The sequence below is a fragment of the Dysidea avara genome, chromosome 9 (assembly GCF_963678975.1).
Source record: "Dysidea avara chromosome 9, odDysAvar1.4, whole genome shotgun sequence".
NCBI lineage: Eukaryota > Metazoa > Porifera > Demospongiae > Dictyoceratida > Dysideidae > Dysidea > Dysidea avara.
Window position 1 is genome coordinate 26,001,770 of NC_089280.1, and position 22,415 is coordinate 26,024,184.

Sequence of the window (22,415 nt, forward strand, 5' to 3'; positions counted from 1 at the left end):
GAATTATTTGTGAAATACACTGCTTGTTAAGCGCATGCACTTAATAAGTGATTGTAACGGGTTTCTGCTAGGAGAGTATTACTTGTGCCCACCACATTTTTCTAGTGATTTAGTTACCAGTGTTCAGTCAAATAGCTTACTTCATTCAAGGAAACAACAGTCCAGGTGCAGCTATTGACACAGGTGGTGGCATCTGCTAGACACGTGCCTGGCGAAGTATCGAGTATGCTGTGACGCTTCTGGTTTGTTCTATTGGTATTTTGCTACCATTCTACATAGTATTAGCTTGCAGGAGTGATTTCAACTATATGTGCTTAACAGGAAGTGTTTAGCGCAAGTATTCTGTATGTGCTTACCAAGCAATATGCACTTAATAACCATATGCTCCTAATAACCAGAGTTTATGGCATTTCATCAAATATCTTGATTGTATATGTAATAGTTGCAGCATGGGCTCATATGAGGGATTTGCTTGATATGTATACCCAAGGGCTGCAAGCATACATATCAGGAATCCCAGTACCCATGTTACAGCTAACATGTGACACTTCATTTCAGGCTAATAGTCTGTTCCGGGTGAGCAATCCCATACCAGTACGAGTGTAACCACTGGATTCGTTATATATGCATGCCTGAAAGGTTCAATTATGGCTAGGCAGCACATAACATTGTAGCTACATTTGTTATAATGAATGGACAAGTCCTAAGGATATCACAGAGAAAGTTTAGTTGGGTGAATCTCAGGAAATTTGCAAGTGATTTAATGCTATCACATTGTTTAAAGGCTAATTACAATGTATACTAAGGGCCTAAAGGGTAAGCTTTGTTATAGAGTGGTTAACTCATGTTATCTGTAGTGTGAGTGTGGTCCATATCCAAAAACATGGCAAAACACTTGTGAGACTTATCTTGTGAGACTTAACTAATGTTTCCCAACTCATAGAATAGCAAGGATATACTATTCTGAGTGCTTATTGTGGCAGATTCCAATTCATGAAAACAGTCAATTTATTTTCATAATCAGTTTCAGCCAATACTCTCGTTTGATGGCTGGGGTTAAGTTCTGTTGGATCAAGACACAAATCCAAGGAGCCATTGGGTTTCTTAACCAAGTTATGGACCCAGTCCATTGCTTCACTAGGACACCTGATTGCACTGCCTGTCTATAATGTGTTTTAGTTCATCTTTCAGAGAGTGAGGAATATGTCATGATGGGTTGACCACGGGGTTACATGTTTCATTCAAGGTGATGTGATACTTGCAAAGACATTCATGGTGTATGAAAACACTTCTTTAATAGCTGATTTGGTAAGTTCATAAATGGCCTCAATATGTTGAATGATACCTAATCTAGTACATGCAGACAACCCAAGAATTAGACTTGCATCAACAAAGATAATGTAAAACTTTATATTATACTTCTGACTTTTCCCACTGCATAGAAGCTGTCAGGTTCCAATAGGAGTAATCGAGGCACCACTTATGCAGTTAACCTGACATTTGTTGACTTCAACACAGGTTTTAACTTCATCCTATGATAGACTTTGGCTGGTAAGACACTCGCTTCTGATTCTTTATCAAGCTTGAAAGTTATGTCTCCTTTTTCAGTTAAAATTGTTGAAAAAACCAGAATGAGCGTTCTGCCAAACCATCTATTTGCAATTGAAAACACACCCTCACTGTCAGAGAAGTTAAAATTTGGATCATTATCTTTAACTACAGCAACCCTTTTCTTTGAAGAGCTTTGCAATTTGTGTTTTAATAAGCATGTTGAGCCAGGTTTGCTCCTGCATACTTTGGCAAGGTGATTGAACTTGTGTCAGGTGGCACACTGTTGTCCACATGCAGGACACTCCCTTGGTTTGTGTTGTCTACCACATTGCCCACATGAAAAGACAGCTTGTGATTTGTGGCATGTGCAACGAAATTCAACACATTCCAGAGACTGCTTGTTGCTGGCCACTTTAACATTATTTTCTAGAGGCTTCACTACACTGTGCTATTGAGACAGCTTACGTTAATGTTGTTCGCTCACCTTACAATATAAACTCTACTGTACCAGAGATTGATTCTGTAACACGTGCACGATAGTATCGAATGAATAAGAATACACGTGCAACCTATAGTACAATCACGTGATCAACTACATATATGTTACATCTCCCTTGTTACAAAAAGGAGTGTGGTTATTGGTGCAATTGCTAAATAATAATTACAGTGCTCAAATCAAACAGTGATAAATTGTGCAGTGTATGTATAAAGGTCCAGTTATGGAAATTGGTCAGCGTACCGTACTGGAGTCTTAATGGTTCTTTGTGAGCGTCGTAGTGTCGGTTCTGTAGCCAGTGCGGCAGGTGGCTGGAGTTCATATGCTCTAGGGGATTCGACCACCGGTTCACTTGTATCACATTCATATTCTTGGTCATCTAAGAAATCATCAACACTTGTGTCGGTATTAACAGGGGATGCTAATTTTCTCAAATCTTTTCTGTTCCTTCGGTAGTGTTGTCCCTGTGGTGTTATAATATTGTAAGAGCGAGGGCCATTTTCATTTATTCCGGTGACCTTGGCTGGTTTCCATTTGCCATCTTTTGCTGACACAAGTATTGAATTGCCAGTTTTTAGATGTTTCAGTGGTTTTGCATGTTGATCATAGTAAAATTTTTGCTTTCGTCGATGTTGGATACGTTCTTTCTGCACTGTAGTTGGATTAATTGTTCTAGGCTGTAATAAGGTACCTGCAGTGGGTACAAGTGTTTTTTGTCCTTTAGATTGGAAAATTTGCACGTCTGTGCCTTCGTTTTTAAGTCTGTCACGTATTGGTCAATACTTTCTCCGACTTGTTGATTTTGCATGTTAAATTTGTGCCTTTCCCAGGTGACATTTTTACGCGGGTTACAGTATCCGTCGAACTTCTCTGTTATTTTGTCTACTTTGCTTTTATCATCATCACTCTCCCAAGTAAAAGTATTGTAAACCTCAAGTGCTTCAGTTCCTGCCACGTGAAGGAATGTGGCAGCTTGGATCTTCGCGTCCTTTCCGCTAAGTCCACTGGCCAAGGAAAATATCTCAAAGTGTTGCTTCCAACGTCTCCAATTGTCGACAATGTTCCCGTCTAGATTTAGTGCTTCTGGTGGTGAAAGCTTGTCCATCTTCTGACACCATGTAACACATACACGATAGTATCGAATGAATAAGAATACACGTGCAACCTATAGTACAATCACGTGATCAACTACATATATGTTACAAATTTATCCCCATCCGTGTTGGAGATCTTGAATGAATGGAGATCACCCCAATCACAGATTGTGGTGGTATTGGTAAGTGCAGAGTCCCGCCACCCAGCCTACTAAATAACACTAGTGCCTGTACTCAAATACACATTAAGAATCTTTTCAGCTTCTAGGGGAAATAAGGAATATACTTGGGTGAATGGCCAAAGAAAGGTTCCAATGTGCCACCCAAGAAAAAAAAAGAAAAAGGAAGAAGTAGTAACACAATACATGTGTAACATAGAAATGGAAATAATAATGGTAATAATTATAATACAGTAAGATATAATGTCTCATGCAGGTAAAGACACTACCAAACCGTACATAACTTGAACAAGAATGTATGCTTATGAGCGATTATACAAGGGTGAAATCTAACAGTAAGTACAAATGCGTACATACACTAAGTACATGAACAAGAGTGTATAAAACAAAACCAAAAAGGTTCAACATCAAACAAAATAATTATTGTGCAGTTACTGAGAACCGGTAGCAAGAACTTTGGACATACTGGCCAATTCATGAGGAGGTATTTGGATGTACAGTTTATAAGCATTGCTTTTCCAGCATCCCAACATCTGGATGTGTGAGTCTGATATATTGGCTGGTTTCACTGAAGTTGCAGCACCAGTACGAAAGCTATGCATATCGAATTGACTCTTGTTGAAGTGCAGATCCATGAGGAGGGAATCAAGGAACAAGGAAAATATAGAACAAGTCAGAAAGCAACCATCACCGAGTTTGAATAAAGGGCCTGGAGTACTGCCATGGATTGCCAAATATGCCAGAATGCCTTGGACAGGACAGACAGGAGCATCAGTTCTACCCAGATACAAATTAACACCAAGGCAAAAGGGGACTATTTGACCCTAACAAGAACCATGGAATGGGATAACTTGTAAGTGACAAGTGCACCGACAGGTCATATCCATCTTGGGATGGTACGGTAAGCTTGCTAATTCTTAAAAAAGTGAAGAATGCCATACAACACGCGGCCCATATTATGATGTTGTCGTAGGAGGATGATCTTTCAAGATGGAGATGGAAAATAGAGTTCATGGTGTCCAAAGTGATGGGTCTCCTAATACGTGGTGGCTGGGAAATAAGCTGGGTTTTTAATGCCTTTTAGAACTTGTTGTAACTGAGGAGTGAGCTGTAGATTGTAAGTTGCATGATGGCCAGTAGCTGTATGCATATTATGGGCTGCAGAAAGATACACTTTGATGGTAGTGTGTTGACAAACCTAAAATAGCAAGGGGGGGAATAAATAGGAGAAGGGTATGTTCAGAAACAGGGAGTGGGGATGGTGGATTGCAGAACAGAAGGCTAGGTACCTTTGTTGACCTGTTGCATAGGTGTTGCAAGTGGTAGGGGAGATATCATTGTTAAAGTATCAGCGAAGCATTGCCTGAATGTATGAGAGGTCCAGTCTGGCCATCGGGGTGACATGATGAAGAGAAGTGGCAATGGTAGTGGTGTTGGAATTGGTGTTGCCTATTGGTGAGAAAGGAGAAATTGGATGACATTATTTCTAGGCAACATATCGGCAAAATTATTATCAACCCCAGCTATGTGCTCGGCAATAACTTGAATATCAAATGCAGCAACAAAAAACCACAAAAATCGTAAAAGGTGTATAACTAGCTTATCTTTTGAATACCCTATGTTAATGGCAGAAACTAAGCCAAGGTTGTCACACTGAAAAAGTACGCTGTGCCTGGAAAGGTATGGGCCCCAAACAGCACAGCACAAGACAAACAGTACTAATTCCTTGGCCATGATTCTAAGTAGTTCCCATTCCTGTGGCCACTTCCAATGAAACTAACAGATGCCCCAACATGCCCCGTAACCCAGCGTAAGCCACTCAATTTAGAAATCCACTCAATTCAATAAGCCACAACTCACAGTTCTAAATTTATAAATGATAGTGAAGAGCACGTAGGCATCTAAATTAGTGGTGTGCGATATATCGAAAAAATATCGATATCGCGATAATTTGTTGATATCGTTATTGTATCGATTTTCGATACAACTTTAGAAGATTTCGATATTTATCGAAAAGGCACTATTTTTCGATATACAGCATTTTAGTGTGTGATTGCATAATCATGCTAGAAATGAAGGTTGGTTCTGTACGATCTAGCCACTTTAAAAGCTTGTCTACCAGTTTTCTAGGCTTAATATTAGTTCTATGCAATAGTTTTATTGCGTAAATTGTATTTGAAGCATATTTATAAATATCGACTGCCCACGCAATTACTTCACCCATACAATTAAAAATTATCGAAAATCGAATCGAAATTTCGATATTTACCCCATTATCGTATTGTATCGATATCGTATCGAAATGAAAATCCTGATATCGCACACCACTAATCTAAATTCCAACTAATGCCAACTTATGATGCAACAAGCCAATATATTAGAATCAGGTGTTGAATAAGTACCTGTGGCTCACTTCCACCATTAAACTCATTTATATCCTTTAAACTCCCATTTAAGGTTCTCATGGAGAAGTTTTTCCTTCAAAGCATCATCACGGAGATCAAATGTAATTGTGGTCTTGTGAATTCGTCTTGACTGCAGGTATCCATCCTTCTTTATCATATTCACACACCAATCTTCAATTTTAATCTTGTTAAGTATATGCATCAATGGACTCATCATCTTCCTGGTGCCAAGTTGTGAAGTATAGTGGCAGATTACAGCGACTACAGTTTTAGTGCCACGTGTAGTTGCGGTTTCATCTGTCTTAAAGTATTAGAAGCATGCATGCGCATATATCATACAGCTAAACAACATTAAATTACAATAGCATAATTGTCTGTCAATCAATACTTGACATCCTCCGGGGGGGCAAGTAGGGAGTGAGTCCATTGTTGCACCCTCTGACGTCCCTGTAAGGCGGCCTGGCGAGGTGTTCTACACTGCTGAGGTTGTGGGGTTGGTGTTGTGGATTTCTCTTAAGTGATATGACGTGAAGTAGGTAGCTCTGCTGCTGTAACTTCTAAGGGATACAACTTGGCTATTGGCCGATTCGTTCTCCCAGTAGGTGTTCTCACAGTGGCTGAACGAATGAGTCCGTCAGCTCCCTTATTTACATATTCTGTTATAGCCAGCTTCCACTGCACTCTGGGGGTATCACCATGAATAAGAACAATGTCTCCCACCTCCACTGTCTGTGTATTAGACCCTGTTGTTCGATGAAACTCGCACAAGGCTGTCAAGTATTCCATCTTCCACCTGCTTCAAAAGTGCGACAGTAGTAAGGCCTGGGCCTTCACACTTCCTCTTATGTCTGTAGTCTCACCATAAGTTGGGTCATTCAGTTCATCATCCTGGACAACATGGTGTGGCAGAGAAACAATTGGTCTGCCATGTAACAGATGAGAGGGTGTAATTGGTCCAATGTCATCAGCATCAGATGATACATATGTAAGGGGACGGCTGTTAAGAATGGCTTCCACTTCAACTACCATGGTCTGGAGGCTCTCTGAGGTGGCACGAGTTCGACCCAGTACCTTCTTCAACGTTGACTTAGTGAGTCCTGTAAGCCGTTCCCAAAATCCTCCAAACCATGGAGCTCTCTTTGGGATGAAGTGCCACTTAATTCCTCTTTTGGCTAGATCTTCTGCTAGTGCTGCAGATGCGAGTAGCTTCTGCAGCTCCTCCGCCGCAGCTTGGTACATGGACGCATTATCTGAGAGCATCAATCGAGGTAATGATCTCCGGCTGACAAATCTGCAGAATGCCTGTAATAAAACACTGCAAGGTTAAATCACACACAATTTCAAGATGTATTGCTCTGGATACCGCACAGGTGAAAAGGTAAATATAAACCTTCTGCTCTCCAGTGTTGCTATGGATATACAGAGCACCTGTAAGATCCACACCAGTAACCTCAAAGGGGCATGAGGCATTCACCCGGTCCTTGACAAGTGGTGGGGGATCTGGAGTAGCATAAGGTTTACCTGCAGCTCTCTTGTAGATGACACACTTGTGAAGCAGTGATCATACACGTTGCCTGCCTGAGGGTATCCAGTAGCGTTGGTGTATCAATGTTAAGGTTGCATTGACGCCACTGTGGTGTAGTTGTGTGTGTGCCTGCAGTATCACTAGGTTAGTGAAGTGGTACTTCGATGGCAGAAGGTACGGGAATCTTGCTTGTTCTGACAACAGGGCATTGTGATTTCACATGTAAGTGAGTGCGTACTGAGTTTCGGATTGGTGCAGCAAGTTGTGGGACAATCAGAACCGAAATCTGTATACGAGTGCCATTTAGGGCATGTACAAACATAGTAGCTACTGCAAGGGTTCTGGATGGGGAAACTTGTGCTCCAAATGAAGACACTGAAATGGTCTCATGGCTAGTTGGTAATAGATGAAGCTCATCAGCCAGCTGTTGTGTGATGAAGGAATGCTGTGCCCCTTCATCAAACAAAATGTGGCCTTCAGCAGTGATGGTGTATGATGACACTTCTGCGATAGCCGTTTTCAACAAGCAGACACTTGTGTAGAGGGCAGTCAGGGGATTAGAAGCCAATGTGGTAAGGCCTGAAGTTTGTTCTCTGCGTTATAGGTGTGGATTGAGTACTGGTTGGTGGGGGTTTACTGTCAGCAGGAAAGCATCAACAAAGGCTGGTATGGTGATGCTTCTTGCACTCCCTACATGTGAATCGTGAGTTACATTGGGATGCCTTGTGTTGCACAAGACAATTAAAACACAAGTTGTCCCATTTCACTATAGCCAGCCTTTGCTTAGGGTCAACCACCACATCACAATTGTTTGCTTTATGGCTTCTCTTACAGAATGGAAATTCTGGAAGCTTTTTCTGCTGACTGTCTCAGGGATGGGAAAATTTGTCAATGCGAGTGTTAAATGAGACAGTGGGGGGTGGGGTGCTGTCATGCATGCTGGGTCTTCCACTGTGTTGCTGACTCATGTCAAGGATCTGAATTTCCTTAAGTAAGCCACTCATAACATCATCAATAGACCATTCAGAATCATGATGGTCATGAGCCATGTGTTTCTTTATTTCAACTGGGAGCTTGTTTAACACTGAAGGTGTCAACATGGTGCCATAAGACTCTGAAGTCTTGTCTAATGATGACAAAGCTCTCATATGCTGTTCTAGGGTATCATAGAAAGCCTGTAAACTAGCTAGGGAGTTAGATGGTTTCCAAAGGTTTAGTAAAGCATCCATGTGAGCCTTGATGATTTTGTAAGGTTGACCATATCGAGCCTTAAGCAGATCAACCGAATGGGCATAATTAGCATCTGTGAGTGGGAACCCGGCAATGACACGAGCAGCATCCCCTTGTACTTGGGTACGCAAGTAATTAAACTTTTGTACCCCACTAAGACCTTCATTTGCATTAATCGCTGCATCAAACGAATCCCAAAACATTTGCCATTCGAGTGGGTCACCGCTAAATGTTGGCAGAGTTTGTTTTGGGAGTCGAGTGACAGCTTGGGGAACTCTACCTGTGTTACTTAGTTGATGTATGTTTGTACTCACATGTGTAGGTCGCGCTGACGCTACATAGGGATTGGCTGAATCGTCCTGGCTGCTTGTGGCTGACAGGAGTTGGATGGGTGGGGACGAGATCGGGAGTGAAGGAGGATGCTGGGATTCAGGTGGCGGCAGGCCAGCCTTGCGAATGAACTCTGCCAGATATGCCAGACGTTCTTCTAACGTTGTCTGATAGGTGTCAGCATTGGTGATTTCCTCCTCGAACTCTTGTTCACCTTTGATCTTGTCCGCGATGGCGATGTCCAACTCCACAATCTGTTCTTTCTTCGCCTTAAGTTGGGTGAGCGTTGTTTCAGCCAATAGCTTCTTCCCTTCGGAGACAGATTGGGTGCTGACGCCTTCGAGATCGGTAGAAAGCATGTCTTCCACTTTCGTGAGCAACTTGGTTGTACTGGCCTTGATCCCTCGGCATTTGAGATTAAGGCATTCCATCACTAGTGTTTCGTCACAGCACCAATGTGAAGTATAGTGGCGGATTACAGCGACTACAGTTTTAGTGCCACGTGTAGTTGCAGTTTCATTTGTCTCAAAGTATTAGAAGCACGCATGCGCATATATCATACAGCTAAACAACATTAAATTACAGTAGCATAATTGTCTGTCAATCAATACTTGACACAAGTCCAGAATTCATATCTTTCATACAGAACATTCATCTAAGGTGAGCAAAATTTGTCAGATGTTTGTGAAACCTTATCGAGCTTGCTCTTAGCTGCCCAAGGGAGGAGGGTCATATATAGTTCTCACACTTCTTTTTTAGCATGTGACAACAATTTTCATAACATCACTTTTCTCAGTAGATTCTGTGCCAGCAAGGAACCATTGTAATTGTTCCTTAAAATATCATCAGTTTTTGCCACATTGCCAGTGGATCAAACGGCTTACAAATGTTAAAAGAAAGCGAGCCACTTCTGACACCATGTGATGACTAACTAACAAGTAATTGAAAATTTAATTACAGACACGCATACATTAGATTTATATACATTATCAATATGTTACAAGGGTCATAATATATGTATTATGCCCACAGAATAGGATTAAATTCCAAGCCTTAACATGTGCAAATCTAAATCAACAGAAGGTTGTACTCTTTACTATAGGTAAAGTCCACCTTTTATTTTTAGTTGAAATAATCTTTTTTTTTGTCAATTCGTTAAAAAGGCAGGAAGTATGTATGATTGCAAATGCATAAATATTTCTAACCTGATTTCACTGAGAAAAAAAATTACTAAGGCAGTATTATACCTGTTCTTTTTAAACTAATGATTCCATCTGCCTCCATAAGCTTCAACAAAGGTGTGCCCTAAAATAGTAGAATACAAACCCTTGTATAAGTTGATTGTTCATGTGATCTCTTTCTCTTGCCATACAATCATGATGCTTATTGTATGTCAAAAATTGTTTACCAAACTCTCTAAACTTAAAAAAATTCCTGGGAGGCATGCCCCCAAATTGACAACCGAGTTGTCTTCAGTAACTTCAAGACCACTTTCTTGATGTAGTCATCCTTGATATTATTGGTGGTAGGGAATTCTAAAGTGAAATGGCTTCCTATACTATACTGAAGGGTAGGGACCCGCCGATTATGCTCATAATTTTACCTATTATGCTATGCTGCACTGCTCAAAAATTTACCTATTATGCTTAAATTTATGCTCATCACTTACCCATTATGCTCAAATTATGCCCATAATAATTTCCAATTTATGGATAAATAATAAGTGGCTGAAGCACAAACTTACTGGTCAAAATGCATATCACAGAAAAGATCGATATACTCTAATTGAACAGTCAGCTATATGATTGTTATAATTATTAGAGCTACTGACTGTTCTATTAGAGTATATCGATCTTTCTGTGATAGCTATTTTGATAAGCAAGAATTCATACTATAACACAAATATTCTACCTATTATGCTAGCATTATGCTCAATGCTTTCAGACACCTATTATGCTCATAATTATGCCAGCATAATCGACGGGTCCCTACTGAAGGGTGACAGTTAAATTAAGTGAAGGTTAATCCTTGATTCTGCATATACTGAAATTGTGGCTGTTCCACACATAGCTGTAACAAAGCACTGTAATGCTGTGATTTTGTAAAGAAGTATTTTCATAATGAATGTTAGTTCTTATAATATTGCCATAAGAAATACCTAGGCATTTTTTTGTTTTGTTTTAATGCTTATTACATTGTGAATAAACAGCATTAAATGTTGAGGTGTATAAGAATGAGTTTGTGTATAAGATTAACTGTCCTTGTGCAAAAACAGCTGAGTTTGATGAAGATGAAGATGAAATGGTTGAAAATCTATCACAATGTGTTACCCAAACTACTTTGGCTGATACTTCTGAAATTATTTCACTGTTGTCTACTTATGAAATGACTCCCCCAAAGAAACACTTATCTACACTTACTTTTAACGGTACACATCACGAATTCACTGATGAAGAAGCAAGTCAAGAGAATATTTCAGTTACAAACAACTCTACTGAGACTAAAGATACTATCACCCCAGCTTTTTGTGTACTATACACAGAAGAAGAAAAGCGGCAGAAGAAAGAAGCAAAGAAGATAGGAATGAGAATCGCTATGCTTCAGATGAAGCAAGCTCAAAAGGTAATTTTAAACATACCATTGTGAATTGCTTCAACTATCATGCATAGAAAGGACATTTATTACCCTGTAATTTGGTATAGTATTCCTTAATGGTAAAAGATATCCACACAAAAACAGCCAAGCTGTGAAAAAATGGTGCGGCCTTAAAAATCCTGGGTGAAAAAAGTTGTGAAATCAAAGGTGGCGGCCAAGAAATGGCTGCAATGATGTTAACGCTAATAAATTGTATCTTGTGACATAACATCTGGTGTCCCCCAAGGCTCAGTTCTTGGACCTGCCCTTTTCCTAATATATATCAACGACATAACTACAAACATACATAGTGAGTTGCGACTGTTTGCAGATGACATTTTAATTTATAGGCCTATACACTCACCAAGTGATCAGAAGATTCTGCAGGATGACTTAACTACTCTTATAAAATGGGCAAATGAATGGCAGATGGACTTTAATGTATCTAAATGCAACATCTTACAAGTTACCACACACCATACCACCAAAACATTTACATATCAAATGAATGGAGTGCCCTTGAAATCAGTAGAAAAGATTAAATATCTTGGAGTTTACTTGAACAATAAACTTTCATGGCACGATCACATTGACTACATATGCAACAAAGCAAATCGATTACTTGGTTTCCTAAAGCGAAATTTACATTCCTGTCATAAACACTTCAAAGAATATGCCTACAAACACTTTCTGCTACCATCTATCGAATATTGTTGTGCCATCTGGGACCCACACCACCAAAATGACATTTCTAAACTTGAAATGATTCAACATCGAGCTGCTCGTTTCGTCTTAAATAAGCCTTGGAACAGACACCACCGTGACAGTATCACAGACATGTTAAATGAACTAAATTGGCCATCTTTACAAGAACGCAGAAAGCAAGCACGCCTCATCCTATTGTACAAGATAGTTAATCATTTATTATTGGTCCCAAATCGCTGTCTGCCATCATTAAATCAAACTGCTACCAGAGCCCATCATGATCAGAAATTTAATCATATACAGTCTTCAGTAAACACGTATCTCTATTCATTCCTACCCAGAACTATTCCCCATTGGAACGATCTATGTATCCCTAATCTATCTACCATTGATCTTGAAACATTTAAACAATCAACTACTCCTACTTTGTAACTGTAACTTAGCACTTATTGTATTTATTGTAACTTAGCCCTCACTGTAATTTAGTATTCATTGTAATTCTAGCACTTATTGTAACTTACCACTTACTGTAATTTAGCACTAGTTGTAACCTAGCACCTATTGTAACTTAGCACTTATTGTAACTTAGTACTAATCATTATTGTAACCTAAATTATAGGCACTTATGTTATTGTAACTTAAACTAGGCACTTATGTGTACGTACCTTGTACATTAGCGTAAAAACCCTGTTGGGTGTTTGCTAATCAATAAATAAATAAATAAAATAAATTTTAACAATGCACAGCCATTATTAAAAGTTTTTAGCATTAACATCATTGCAGCCATTTCTTGGCCGCCACCTTTGATTTCACAACTTTTTTCACCCAGGATTTTTAAGGCCGCACCATTTTTTCACAGTTTGGCTGTTTTTGTGTGGATTTTACTCCTTTTTGTACTTTATAAGGCCCCAAAACCAGCCTATGGCTGACTTTGAGGTTTGATTTTACTCACATTTCTTCTTTTCTATGTAGATACAATGATGATTATTGAAGACAAACTTATAAATGCATTCCATTGCATGATTTAATTCAATATTTGATAATATCAAATGGTACGGTTGTACCGTTTAAGTAGGAATCCAGGTGAAATTTTTGTGCGCCGCCAAAAATTCCGCCTTTAAAAATCATCCAAGAGATATCTTACGAGACGAAAATCAGCTTTACGGAATAGTACTAGTCCATATAGTACATAAAACAGCATTGAATACAACAAAACGCTTACAGGTGGTCGGATATTAATTTTTTTTAAATCGCCAAAACTCGAACTTTCTCCTCACTGTAGTGGTATGCGATATCAGGATTTTCATTTCGATACAATATCGATACGATAATGGGGTAAATATCGAAATTTCGATTCGATTTTCGATAATTTTTAATTGTATGGGTGGAGTAATTGCGTGGGCGGTCGATATTTATAAATATGCTTCAAATACAATTTACGCAATAAAACTATTGCATAGAACTAATATTAAGCCTAGAAAACTGGTAGACAAGCTTTTAAAGTGGCTAGATCGTACAGAACCAACCTTCATTTCTAGCGTGATTGTGCAATCACACACTAAAAAGCTGTATATTTATCGAAATATTCTTTGATATTTCGATAAATAATGCCTTTTCGATAAATATCGAATCTTCTAAAGTTGTATCGAAAATCGATACAATAACGATATCAACAAATTATCGCGATATCCATATTTTTTCGATATATCACACACCACTACCTCACTGCCTCACTCACTGACCACAGTCGCAAGCCTAGAGCCCAAACGAAGCAGCTCACGGCCACCATTTTACGCCACAATAACAAACTCTTTTTCATTTCTATGTCCATGCTCAAAGTGTTCAAAGATCCCTCACCAACCTAACTTCAACTCCCTTTAACTGTTAACTTCCCCCCCTTTTAAGTAATCTTAGACTAGTAAGTAAACTTTGTAGCTAATCACTGCTACAATTTAGCTTCCGGCCACTGACACAGGATGTCAGTGGACCATCAGTGTGCTGCCATATGTCCCAATTGTATCATACCAACATCTGCAACTTGTATGTATGTAGGTATATGTACACTGTAAAGTTTATTATTATTATTATTATTATTATAAACTCACCACTGGTATGTGCCTTTTGGGGTTCCGACGAGTGTGTGCCCTCTGCGCCTTGTCTTTTCTTTTATCTTCAATCAGGCTGCTTGTCCAATGAAACCATATCGAGGCATTAATTTTCCGTATCAACACTTTCTTTAAGCAGCATAATGGACCCCACAAGATTATTTAAGACACTTAGACTACGCTACTGTACGGAGGAATAGATTATATTCCTTACTGATATAATCTATGACGGAGGGTACTGTATGGAGGCACTGGTACTAGATAGCTTCACGATAGGTCACAAGATTGTAGCAGCACCATCTGGAAGCTTAGCAACTGCTTAACTACAGAAGCCTGCTATGCATCAAAAAGTCATCCAAGCAGGAAGTCAACTAACGTCATTACATGAACTCAGTGTACACATCACCTTAGGTCAGTTTGGTATTGTGTTGCTTAGTAACTTGTTCTGTATAAATATGTTGTACCCTTGTGCTTTTATCAGTTGTGCTCAAGTCATACTTAAGTAGTTCAGTGTCCAGTCATCGAACACGCTCCTTCAACGGCGAGCAACCGCTCGCCTATGTGGCCTTGCCACATTTGGTGACCCTGACGTGCCAACGACATTTGGTGAATCTGCTACATCAGTGACCCAGAAGTGGGTCAGCTACCCCTAAAGAAGGACTAGCTACGCTGCTGATATTCGGTGACAACTGAGGACACACACTCGACTCACTGAGCTTCTCATCTCTCAACTGCTCAACTCACTGAGCACTCGCCTCTCACCACACGTGTAACTACAGTGTACCCTAATCTCTCCACTGGACACTCTTCCACGTGGTGACTCTCCTCACAACCGACACCAGCATCACAGCTCTCCACTCCTGGCACCCACTGGACACTATAGCTACCAGCAGTCAACTACGGCTCATCCAGCAACATTTTTAGCTCCTACAGGCTCATCGCTCGAAGCAACTAGCTCGCACATCACGCCTCTGGACTGTCAAAGCATTGCTGCAGAGTCTTGCACACTGCTAGCTATTACCACTCACGAACATCCTGAGCCAGCTCACCACTCAACTACTCAGCTGCCCACTTCCGCGAACAACACAGCAGACCATCTCAACAGAGAACTTGATGCATCAACTCTGCTCCTGTTCCGGACAGCTTCTGCAGCTCACTCACCAACTCAACTGGTCACTGCATTCAATCAACCAACTCAAGTTGCCTGCTTGCTGCTGACTGACCCGCATAATATGGTTTTCCAAACCGGTGAAGTCAGCACCATTCTCCACGTCACAGACACAGACCAGACAGGCTCGACTGCAACATTTTCAACAATGTTGAATTCATCACTGCTGCTGCTCCCTTCTCAAGTTATTGTTCACTGTTCGCTCACTGGAGGGGGAGTACTGTAGTAGCACCATCTGGAAGCTTAGCAATTGCTTAACTACAGAAGCCTTCTATGCACCAAGAAGCCATCCAAGCAGGAAGTCAACTAACGTCATTACATGAACTCAGTGTACACATCACCTTAGGTCATTTTGGTATTGTGTTGCTTAGTAGCTTGTTCTGTATAAAAATGTTGTACCCTTGTGCTTTTATCAGTTGTGCTCAAGTCATGCTTAAGTAGTTCAGTGTCCAGTCATCGAACACGCTCCTTCTATGGCGAGCAACCGCTTGCCATGTGGCCTCCTTGCCACAAGATCACGCCCATTCTTCATTCTACGCATTATCGACCTATTGATTGAAACCACGATGACTCACCCCTTTTGCACTAGCTGTATTTCAGTGACCACACACCTTCAATTTGGAAGGCTGACTCGACATACTCTATAATCGATCGAAACCACGTCCCTTTTTTGGCAAGCGGACATCTTACAGGCTGCCTCGAGATACTCTAACACAGCATTCACCCTAATAGAACAGTCACATGTTTATAGCTAGCTGTATGCCTTAACAAAAAACTAAACAGACTAGTATATTAAAAATTATAAATTTAAAAATAAAGTAGGAATCCAAACGATAAAAAGTAGTGAAACAAGAGAAGAACAATGGTAGCTATTACAGCATAGCTCGGTGAGAAATTCCTACTTTGGCATTGAACACAAAAAGATGGCTATATTATCATGCCAAAGTAGGGATTTCCCACCGAGCTATGCTGTAATAGCTACCATTGTTCTTCTCTTGTTTCACTACTTTTTATCGTTTGGATTCCTACTTTATTTTTAAATTTATGATTTTTAATATACTAGTTATTGTAATACTCTAATAGAGTGCACATTTTTTTGAGGACTTCTAATAGAACATACACAGAATGTTCTAAAACAATCTAGTACTTCTATTGGTAGATCTATGAAATTACAAACGTTTGATTATAAGCAGATTTCAACTAGAAATTTCATTTATAAAGCAGAAATTAAGTGAGGTGATCAGTCAAGATAGCAGTGGTTCAGTGGTTAAGGATGCAGGTGTTAGGTATGGAGGTCCCTGGTTTGAACTCTGGTAAGTTTTTTTTTGACATTTTTGCACACCTTTTTTCCTCGTGGTGACTGCTCTATTAGAGTATCTTGATCCCGCGATTTTACACTTGCTTATTTTTGCTTTATAACTTTGTCGCTGTAACTCTATTACTATTCAAACTATGAAAAGGCACTGCTACGATGATCAACCTATCTACACACCAATTTTCAAGTTATTTCTATACTTGCTTTACCCTGTAGCCGTGACAGAAGTTTGATCTATTTTTACGTGAATAAACGTCCATAACTCCTTGAATATTACTCAGATTTACAACAAACTTGGTACGTGAATCCATTGTTACACGTTCTTCATTTGTGCCAAAGATCGAGGCAATCGAGTCACACGTTTGCATTTTATAGCAATTTTTGCAAAGTGTGCAAAAATAAATTGAAGCCCCCGTAGCCCCTCCCCCGTACGGCATAAGAAGAAAAAACGAAGAAATTAAAATGAAAGTTTGGATGCCCATATCTCGCAAATGGCTGTAGCGAATTTAATCAAATTTGCTGTGTGGCGTACCCTACCTGGGGGACAGCTATAATGCAAAAATAGTGTGCTTTGGAGAAGGGGCCATGGAGCTATGCATGCGTGAAAAAGCTGTTCCCTACCTGGGGGACAGCTATAATGCAAAAAATAGTGTGCTTTGGAGAAGGGGCCATGGAGCTATGCATGCGTGAAAAAGCTGTTTTCTTTCTTCCTGTAAATATACTCACAGTGTGGTCGCCGGCTTTCTTGGCCGCACGACACACTACTGTGTGTCTTGATCTCCTCAAGTAAAGTAGCATTCCCCAAAAAACTGTAGTTGTCACGATAAGCATTAGTGGAAATGTCTTAACAGTCTAGTTTTAGTGCATAAAATAAAGAAACTTTACCAATTTCTTTTTGAATTATCAGTCAAAGAGCTAGAGACTAAGCAGCAGACTAATTATAAAGCTTCAATATTATGTCACAACAATAAACTCAGATATAATAATATACATCTAATCCAAAACAGCCAAGCTGTGAAAAAACAGTGCGGCCCTCAAAAAGGCTATGGTGAAAAAAGATGTGAAATCCAAGGTGGCGGCCAAGAAATGGCTGTGATGGTAGGTTAATGGTAAAAATTTTAATAACAACAATTCAGGTGAATTTTTGTGCTGCTTGGTCTTGGCAAAAAAATCACCTAAATTGCCGTTATTAAAATTTTTACCATTAACCTACCATCACAGCCATTTCTTGGCCGCCACCTTGGATTTCACATCTTTTTCTCCATAGCCTTTTTGAGGGCCGCACTGTTTTTTTACAGCTTGGCTGTTTTGGATTAGATTTCATTTCTTTTTGTATTTGTATACCACATATATAGGCCGGCTTTGGGACTTTTTTAACCTGTCTTTTTTTTCTTTACCACAGGAAGAAGAAAAGATGAAGCAGATGTACTTTAAATATTTCTGATTTTATCAGTAAATGTACAAATTATATGTATAATACATATATTTATTACAGAACTCTCCATGGTGGTTTCTTTGTAACTGAACACTCTACAAGGTGATTTCTTCTTGATGCCCTCTCTACAGGGTGAATTGTTAGTAGCTGAATAATCTACAAGGTAACTTCTTCTAGCTGATCTCTCGAAGGGTGATTTGTTTGTAGCTGAACTATCTACAAGGTAACTTCTTCTAGCTGATCTCTCTACAGGGTGGTTTGTTTGTAGCTGAATTCTGTGCAGGTGATTTGTTTGCAGCTGAGCTCTTTACAGAATGGTTTCTTTGTAGCTGAACTCTCTACTTCTTCTAACTAATCTTTCTACAGGGCAATTTGTGGCTGAATTTTCTACAGGGTGATTTCTTTGAAGCTGAACTCTATACAAGGTAACTTCTTCTAGCTGATCTTTCTACAGGGAGATTTGTTTGTAGCTGAACTCTCTACAGGTGATTTGTTTGCAGCTGAACTCTCTACATGATGGTTCTTTGTAACTGAACTCTCTACAAGCTGACTTTTTCTAGCTGATCTTTCTAGAGGGTGATTTGTTTGTAGCTGAATTCTCTACAAGGAAACCTCTTCTAGCTGATCTCTCTACAGGGAGATTTGTTTGTAGCTGAACTCTCTACAGGTGATTTGTTTGCAGCTGAACTCTCTACATGATGGTTTCTTTGTAGCTGAACTCTCTACAAGGTAATTTCTTTTAGCTGATGTCTCTACAAGGTCACTGGTTTGTAGCTTAACTCTCTACATTATGATTTCTTTGTAACTGAACTCTCTACAAGGTGACTCCTTCTAGCTGATCTTTCTACAGGGTGATTTGTTTGTAGCTGAACCCTCTACAAAGAAACTTCTTCTAGCTGATCTCTCTACTGGGAGATTTGTTTGTAGCTGAACTTTCTACAGGTGATTTGTTTGCAGCTGAACTCTCTACATGATGGTTTCTTTGCAGCTGAACTCTCTACAAGATAACTTCTTCTAGCTGATCTCTCTATAGGAAGATTTGTTTGTAGCTGAACTCTCTACAGGTGATTTGTTTGCAGCTGAATTCTCTACATGATGGTTTCTTTGTAACTGAACTCTCCACAAGGTAACTTCTTCTAGCTGATCTTTCTACAGGGTGATTTGTTTGTAGCTGAACTCTCTACAAGGAAACTTCTTCTAGCTGATCTCTCTACAGGGAGATTTGTTTGTAGCTGAACTCTCTACAGGTGATTTGTTTGCAGCTGAACTCTCTACAGAGGTATGTTCCTGAACCATTGTTGACAGGTTTCAAAAAGTAGGTTTACTAAAACCTGCCAAAGATGGCTTGTGAACATACCTGGAGCAAGGCTCTACATGATGGTTTCTTTGTAGCTGAACTCTGTACAAGGTAATTTATTTTAGCTGATGTCTCTACAAGGTCACTAGTTTGTAGCTGAACTCTCTACATGATGGTTTCTTTGTAACTGAACTCTCTACAAGGTGACTCCTTCTAGCTGATCTTTCTACAGGGAGATTTGTTTGTAGCTGAACTCTCTACAAGGAAACTTCTTCTAACTGATCTCTCTACAGGGAGATTTGTTTGTAGCTGAACTCTCTACAGGTGATTTGTTTGCAGCTGAATTCTCTACATGATGGTTTCTTTGTAGCTGAACTCTCTACAAGATAACTTCTTCTAGCTGATCTCTCTACAGGGAGATTTGTTTATAGCTGAACTCTCTATAGGTGATTTGTTTGCAGCATGAACTCTCTACATGATGGTTTCTTTGTAACTGAACTCTCCACAAGGTAACTTCTTCTAGCTGATCTTTCTACAGGGAAATTTGCTTGTAGCTGAACTCTCTACAGGTGTTTTGTTTGCAGCTGAACTCTCTACATGATGGTTTCTTTGTAGCTGAACTCTCTACAAGGTAATTTCTTCTAGCTGATCTTTCTACAGGGTGATTTGTTTGTAGCTGAACTCTCTACAAGGAAACTTCGTCTAGCTGATCTCTCTACAGGGAGATTTGTTTGTAGCCGAACTCTCTACAGGTGATTTCTTTGCAGCTGAACTCTCTACATGGTGGTTTCTTTGTAGCTGAACTCTCTACAAGGTAATTTCTTCTAGCTGATCTCTCTACAGGGAGTTTTGTTTGTAGCTGAACTCTCTAAAGGTGATTTGTTTGCAGCTGAACTCTCTACATGATGGTTTCTTTGTAGCTGAACTCTCTACAAGGTAATTTCTTCTAGCTGATCTTTCTACAGGGTGATTTGTTTGTAGCTGAACTCTCTACAAGGAAACTTCGTCTAGCTGATCTCTCTACAGGGAGATTTGCTTGTAGCTGAACTCTCTACATGTGATTTGTTTGCAGCTGAACTCTCTACATGATAGTTTCTCTGTAGCTGAACTCTCTATAAGGTAACTTCTTTTAGCTGATGTCTCTACAAGGTCACTAGTTTGTAGCTGAACTTTCTACATGATGGTTTCTTTGTAACTGAACTCTCTGCAAGGTGACTTCTTCTAGCTGATCTCTCTATAGGGTGATTTGTTTGTAGCTGAACTCTCTACAAGGAAACTTCTTCTGGCTGATCTCTCTACAGGGAGATTTGTTTGTAGCTGAACTCTCTACAGGTGATTTGTTTGCAGCTAAACTCTCTACATGATGGTTTCTTTGTAGCTGAACTCTCTACAAGGTAACTTCTTCTCTTGATCTCTCTACAGGGCGATTTGTTTGTAGTTGAACTCTCTACATGGTAGTTTCTTTGTAGCTGAACTCTACAAGGTGATTTCTTCTAGCTGAACTATCCCTTTCCATAGTTGCATGAACTCCCTATAAGGTAACTTTTTCTAGTTGATCTCTCTACAGGGTGAATTGTTTGTAGCTGATCTCTCTACAGGGTGACTTGTTTCTAGCTGATCTCTATACAGGTTGCTTGTTTCTAGCCGATCTCTTGAATTCTCTTCAGGGTGACTACTCTATTAGAGTATCTCGATCTCGCACTTGCTGCACCAAGTTGGATTTCGTGTTATAACTCCGTGGCTTTAAGTCTGATTCTTCTACACCATTGAAGAGCCTTTCTAAGATGATTACTCCATCTATACAGCAATTTTCAAAGCATTCCCCCTAGTGGTGTATCTGGTAGGCGTGGCAAGTAGTCGTTTTTTATTAGCTAATCTCGATTGCGTAATTGTTACATACTGTTGGTTTTTTCGTTGTATCTTCCTGGTTTTTAGCTCGATTTCTTTCAAACCACAAAAGGTTTTAGGTTCAATAGTTAACCTAATTACCCACCGATTTTCAGCTTCTTCCCTTACGCGGTTTACCCTGTAGGCGTGACAACATATTGGTGTTATTTTTCGTGAATAATCGACCATAACTCTTTTCCTGTTTATCGTATCATAGCCAAAGTTGGTACAGAGATGCGCCTTTATACCCCCCTTCTGTGTGCCAAATTTCAAGGCAATCGGATATGGTGTTCGCGTTTTATAGCAGTTTTTGTAAGTGTGCGAAAAGAGGAAGAAAAATAAGAAGAAAAAAAAACGAAGAAACTAAGCCAATTTTTGAAGTCGCATATCTTGGGAACACGTGAAGCGATTTCGCTCTAATTTGGAATGTCGAGTGCTGAAGGTGGAGGGAGTATCCACAGCTAAAATCGTCTTGTTTCATCAAGGCAGCACAGAGCTACGGAGGTGCGAAAATTGCGTTTTCTTTCTTCTTGTCAATATACTACGGGTGTTGCGCGCCGGCTTCTTGGGCCGCACGACACACTACCGTGTGTCTTGATTTTGAGGTCCCAAAACAACTACTCTGTGCAACTTGTTGTCACAGTTCCTTTTATGTTTTGAGTTATTCTTGTCTTTTGTAGAGCTGAGTGATAGTGCTAATTTACAGTATCTATGGTGTCTTTTATCATGAACCATGATAGTGGGTTCATAACCATGTTTTTGTAATAGAACACACACCTAAAACCACCTTAACAACCCTCTGGTGGTTCTTTGCAATGAGTATAGGCCCACTAGTGAGTATCAAGTGAAAAACCTTCAGTGCTGGTCACTGTAAAGTGCTAATAATAATAATAAATAATAATAATAATAATAATAAAATAAATCAGTATGTGTATTTGTGACAAAACTGAAATTTGCTGTTTTGTTAACCTTCATATTCATAATATTGTTTCACAGGACTACAGCAAAATCTATCATCCACTTTTTCGTGATAAAAAGTATAATAGCCTTGCTTACTGA

At 39.6% G+C, this 22,415-nt stretch overlaps 1 protein-coding gene across 1 annotated transcript in view; it reads left to right on the plus strand.

Moving 5' to 3' along the window:
- LOC136267388 (alpha-protein kinase vwkA-like) overlaps positions 1–22,415 on the plus strand; it is a 54,173-nt gene that overhangs the window by 21,343 nt on the left and 10,415 nt on the right. The window contains exon 3 of the mRNA XM_066062520.1: positions 11,086–11,432. Coding sequence (XP_065918592.1) covers positions 11,086–11,432 — 347 coding nt within the window. The remainder of the gene's footprint in view (positions 1–11,085; positions 11,433–22,415) is intronic.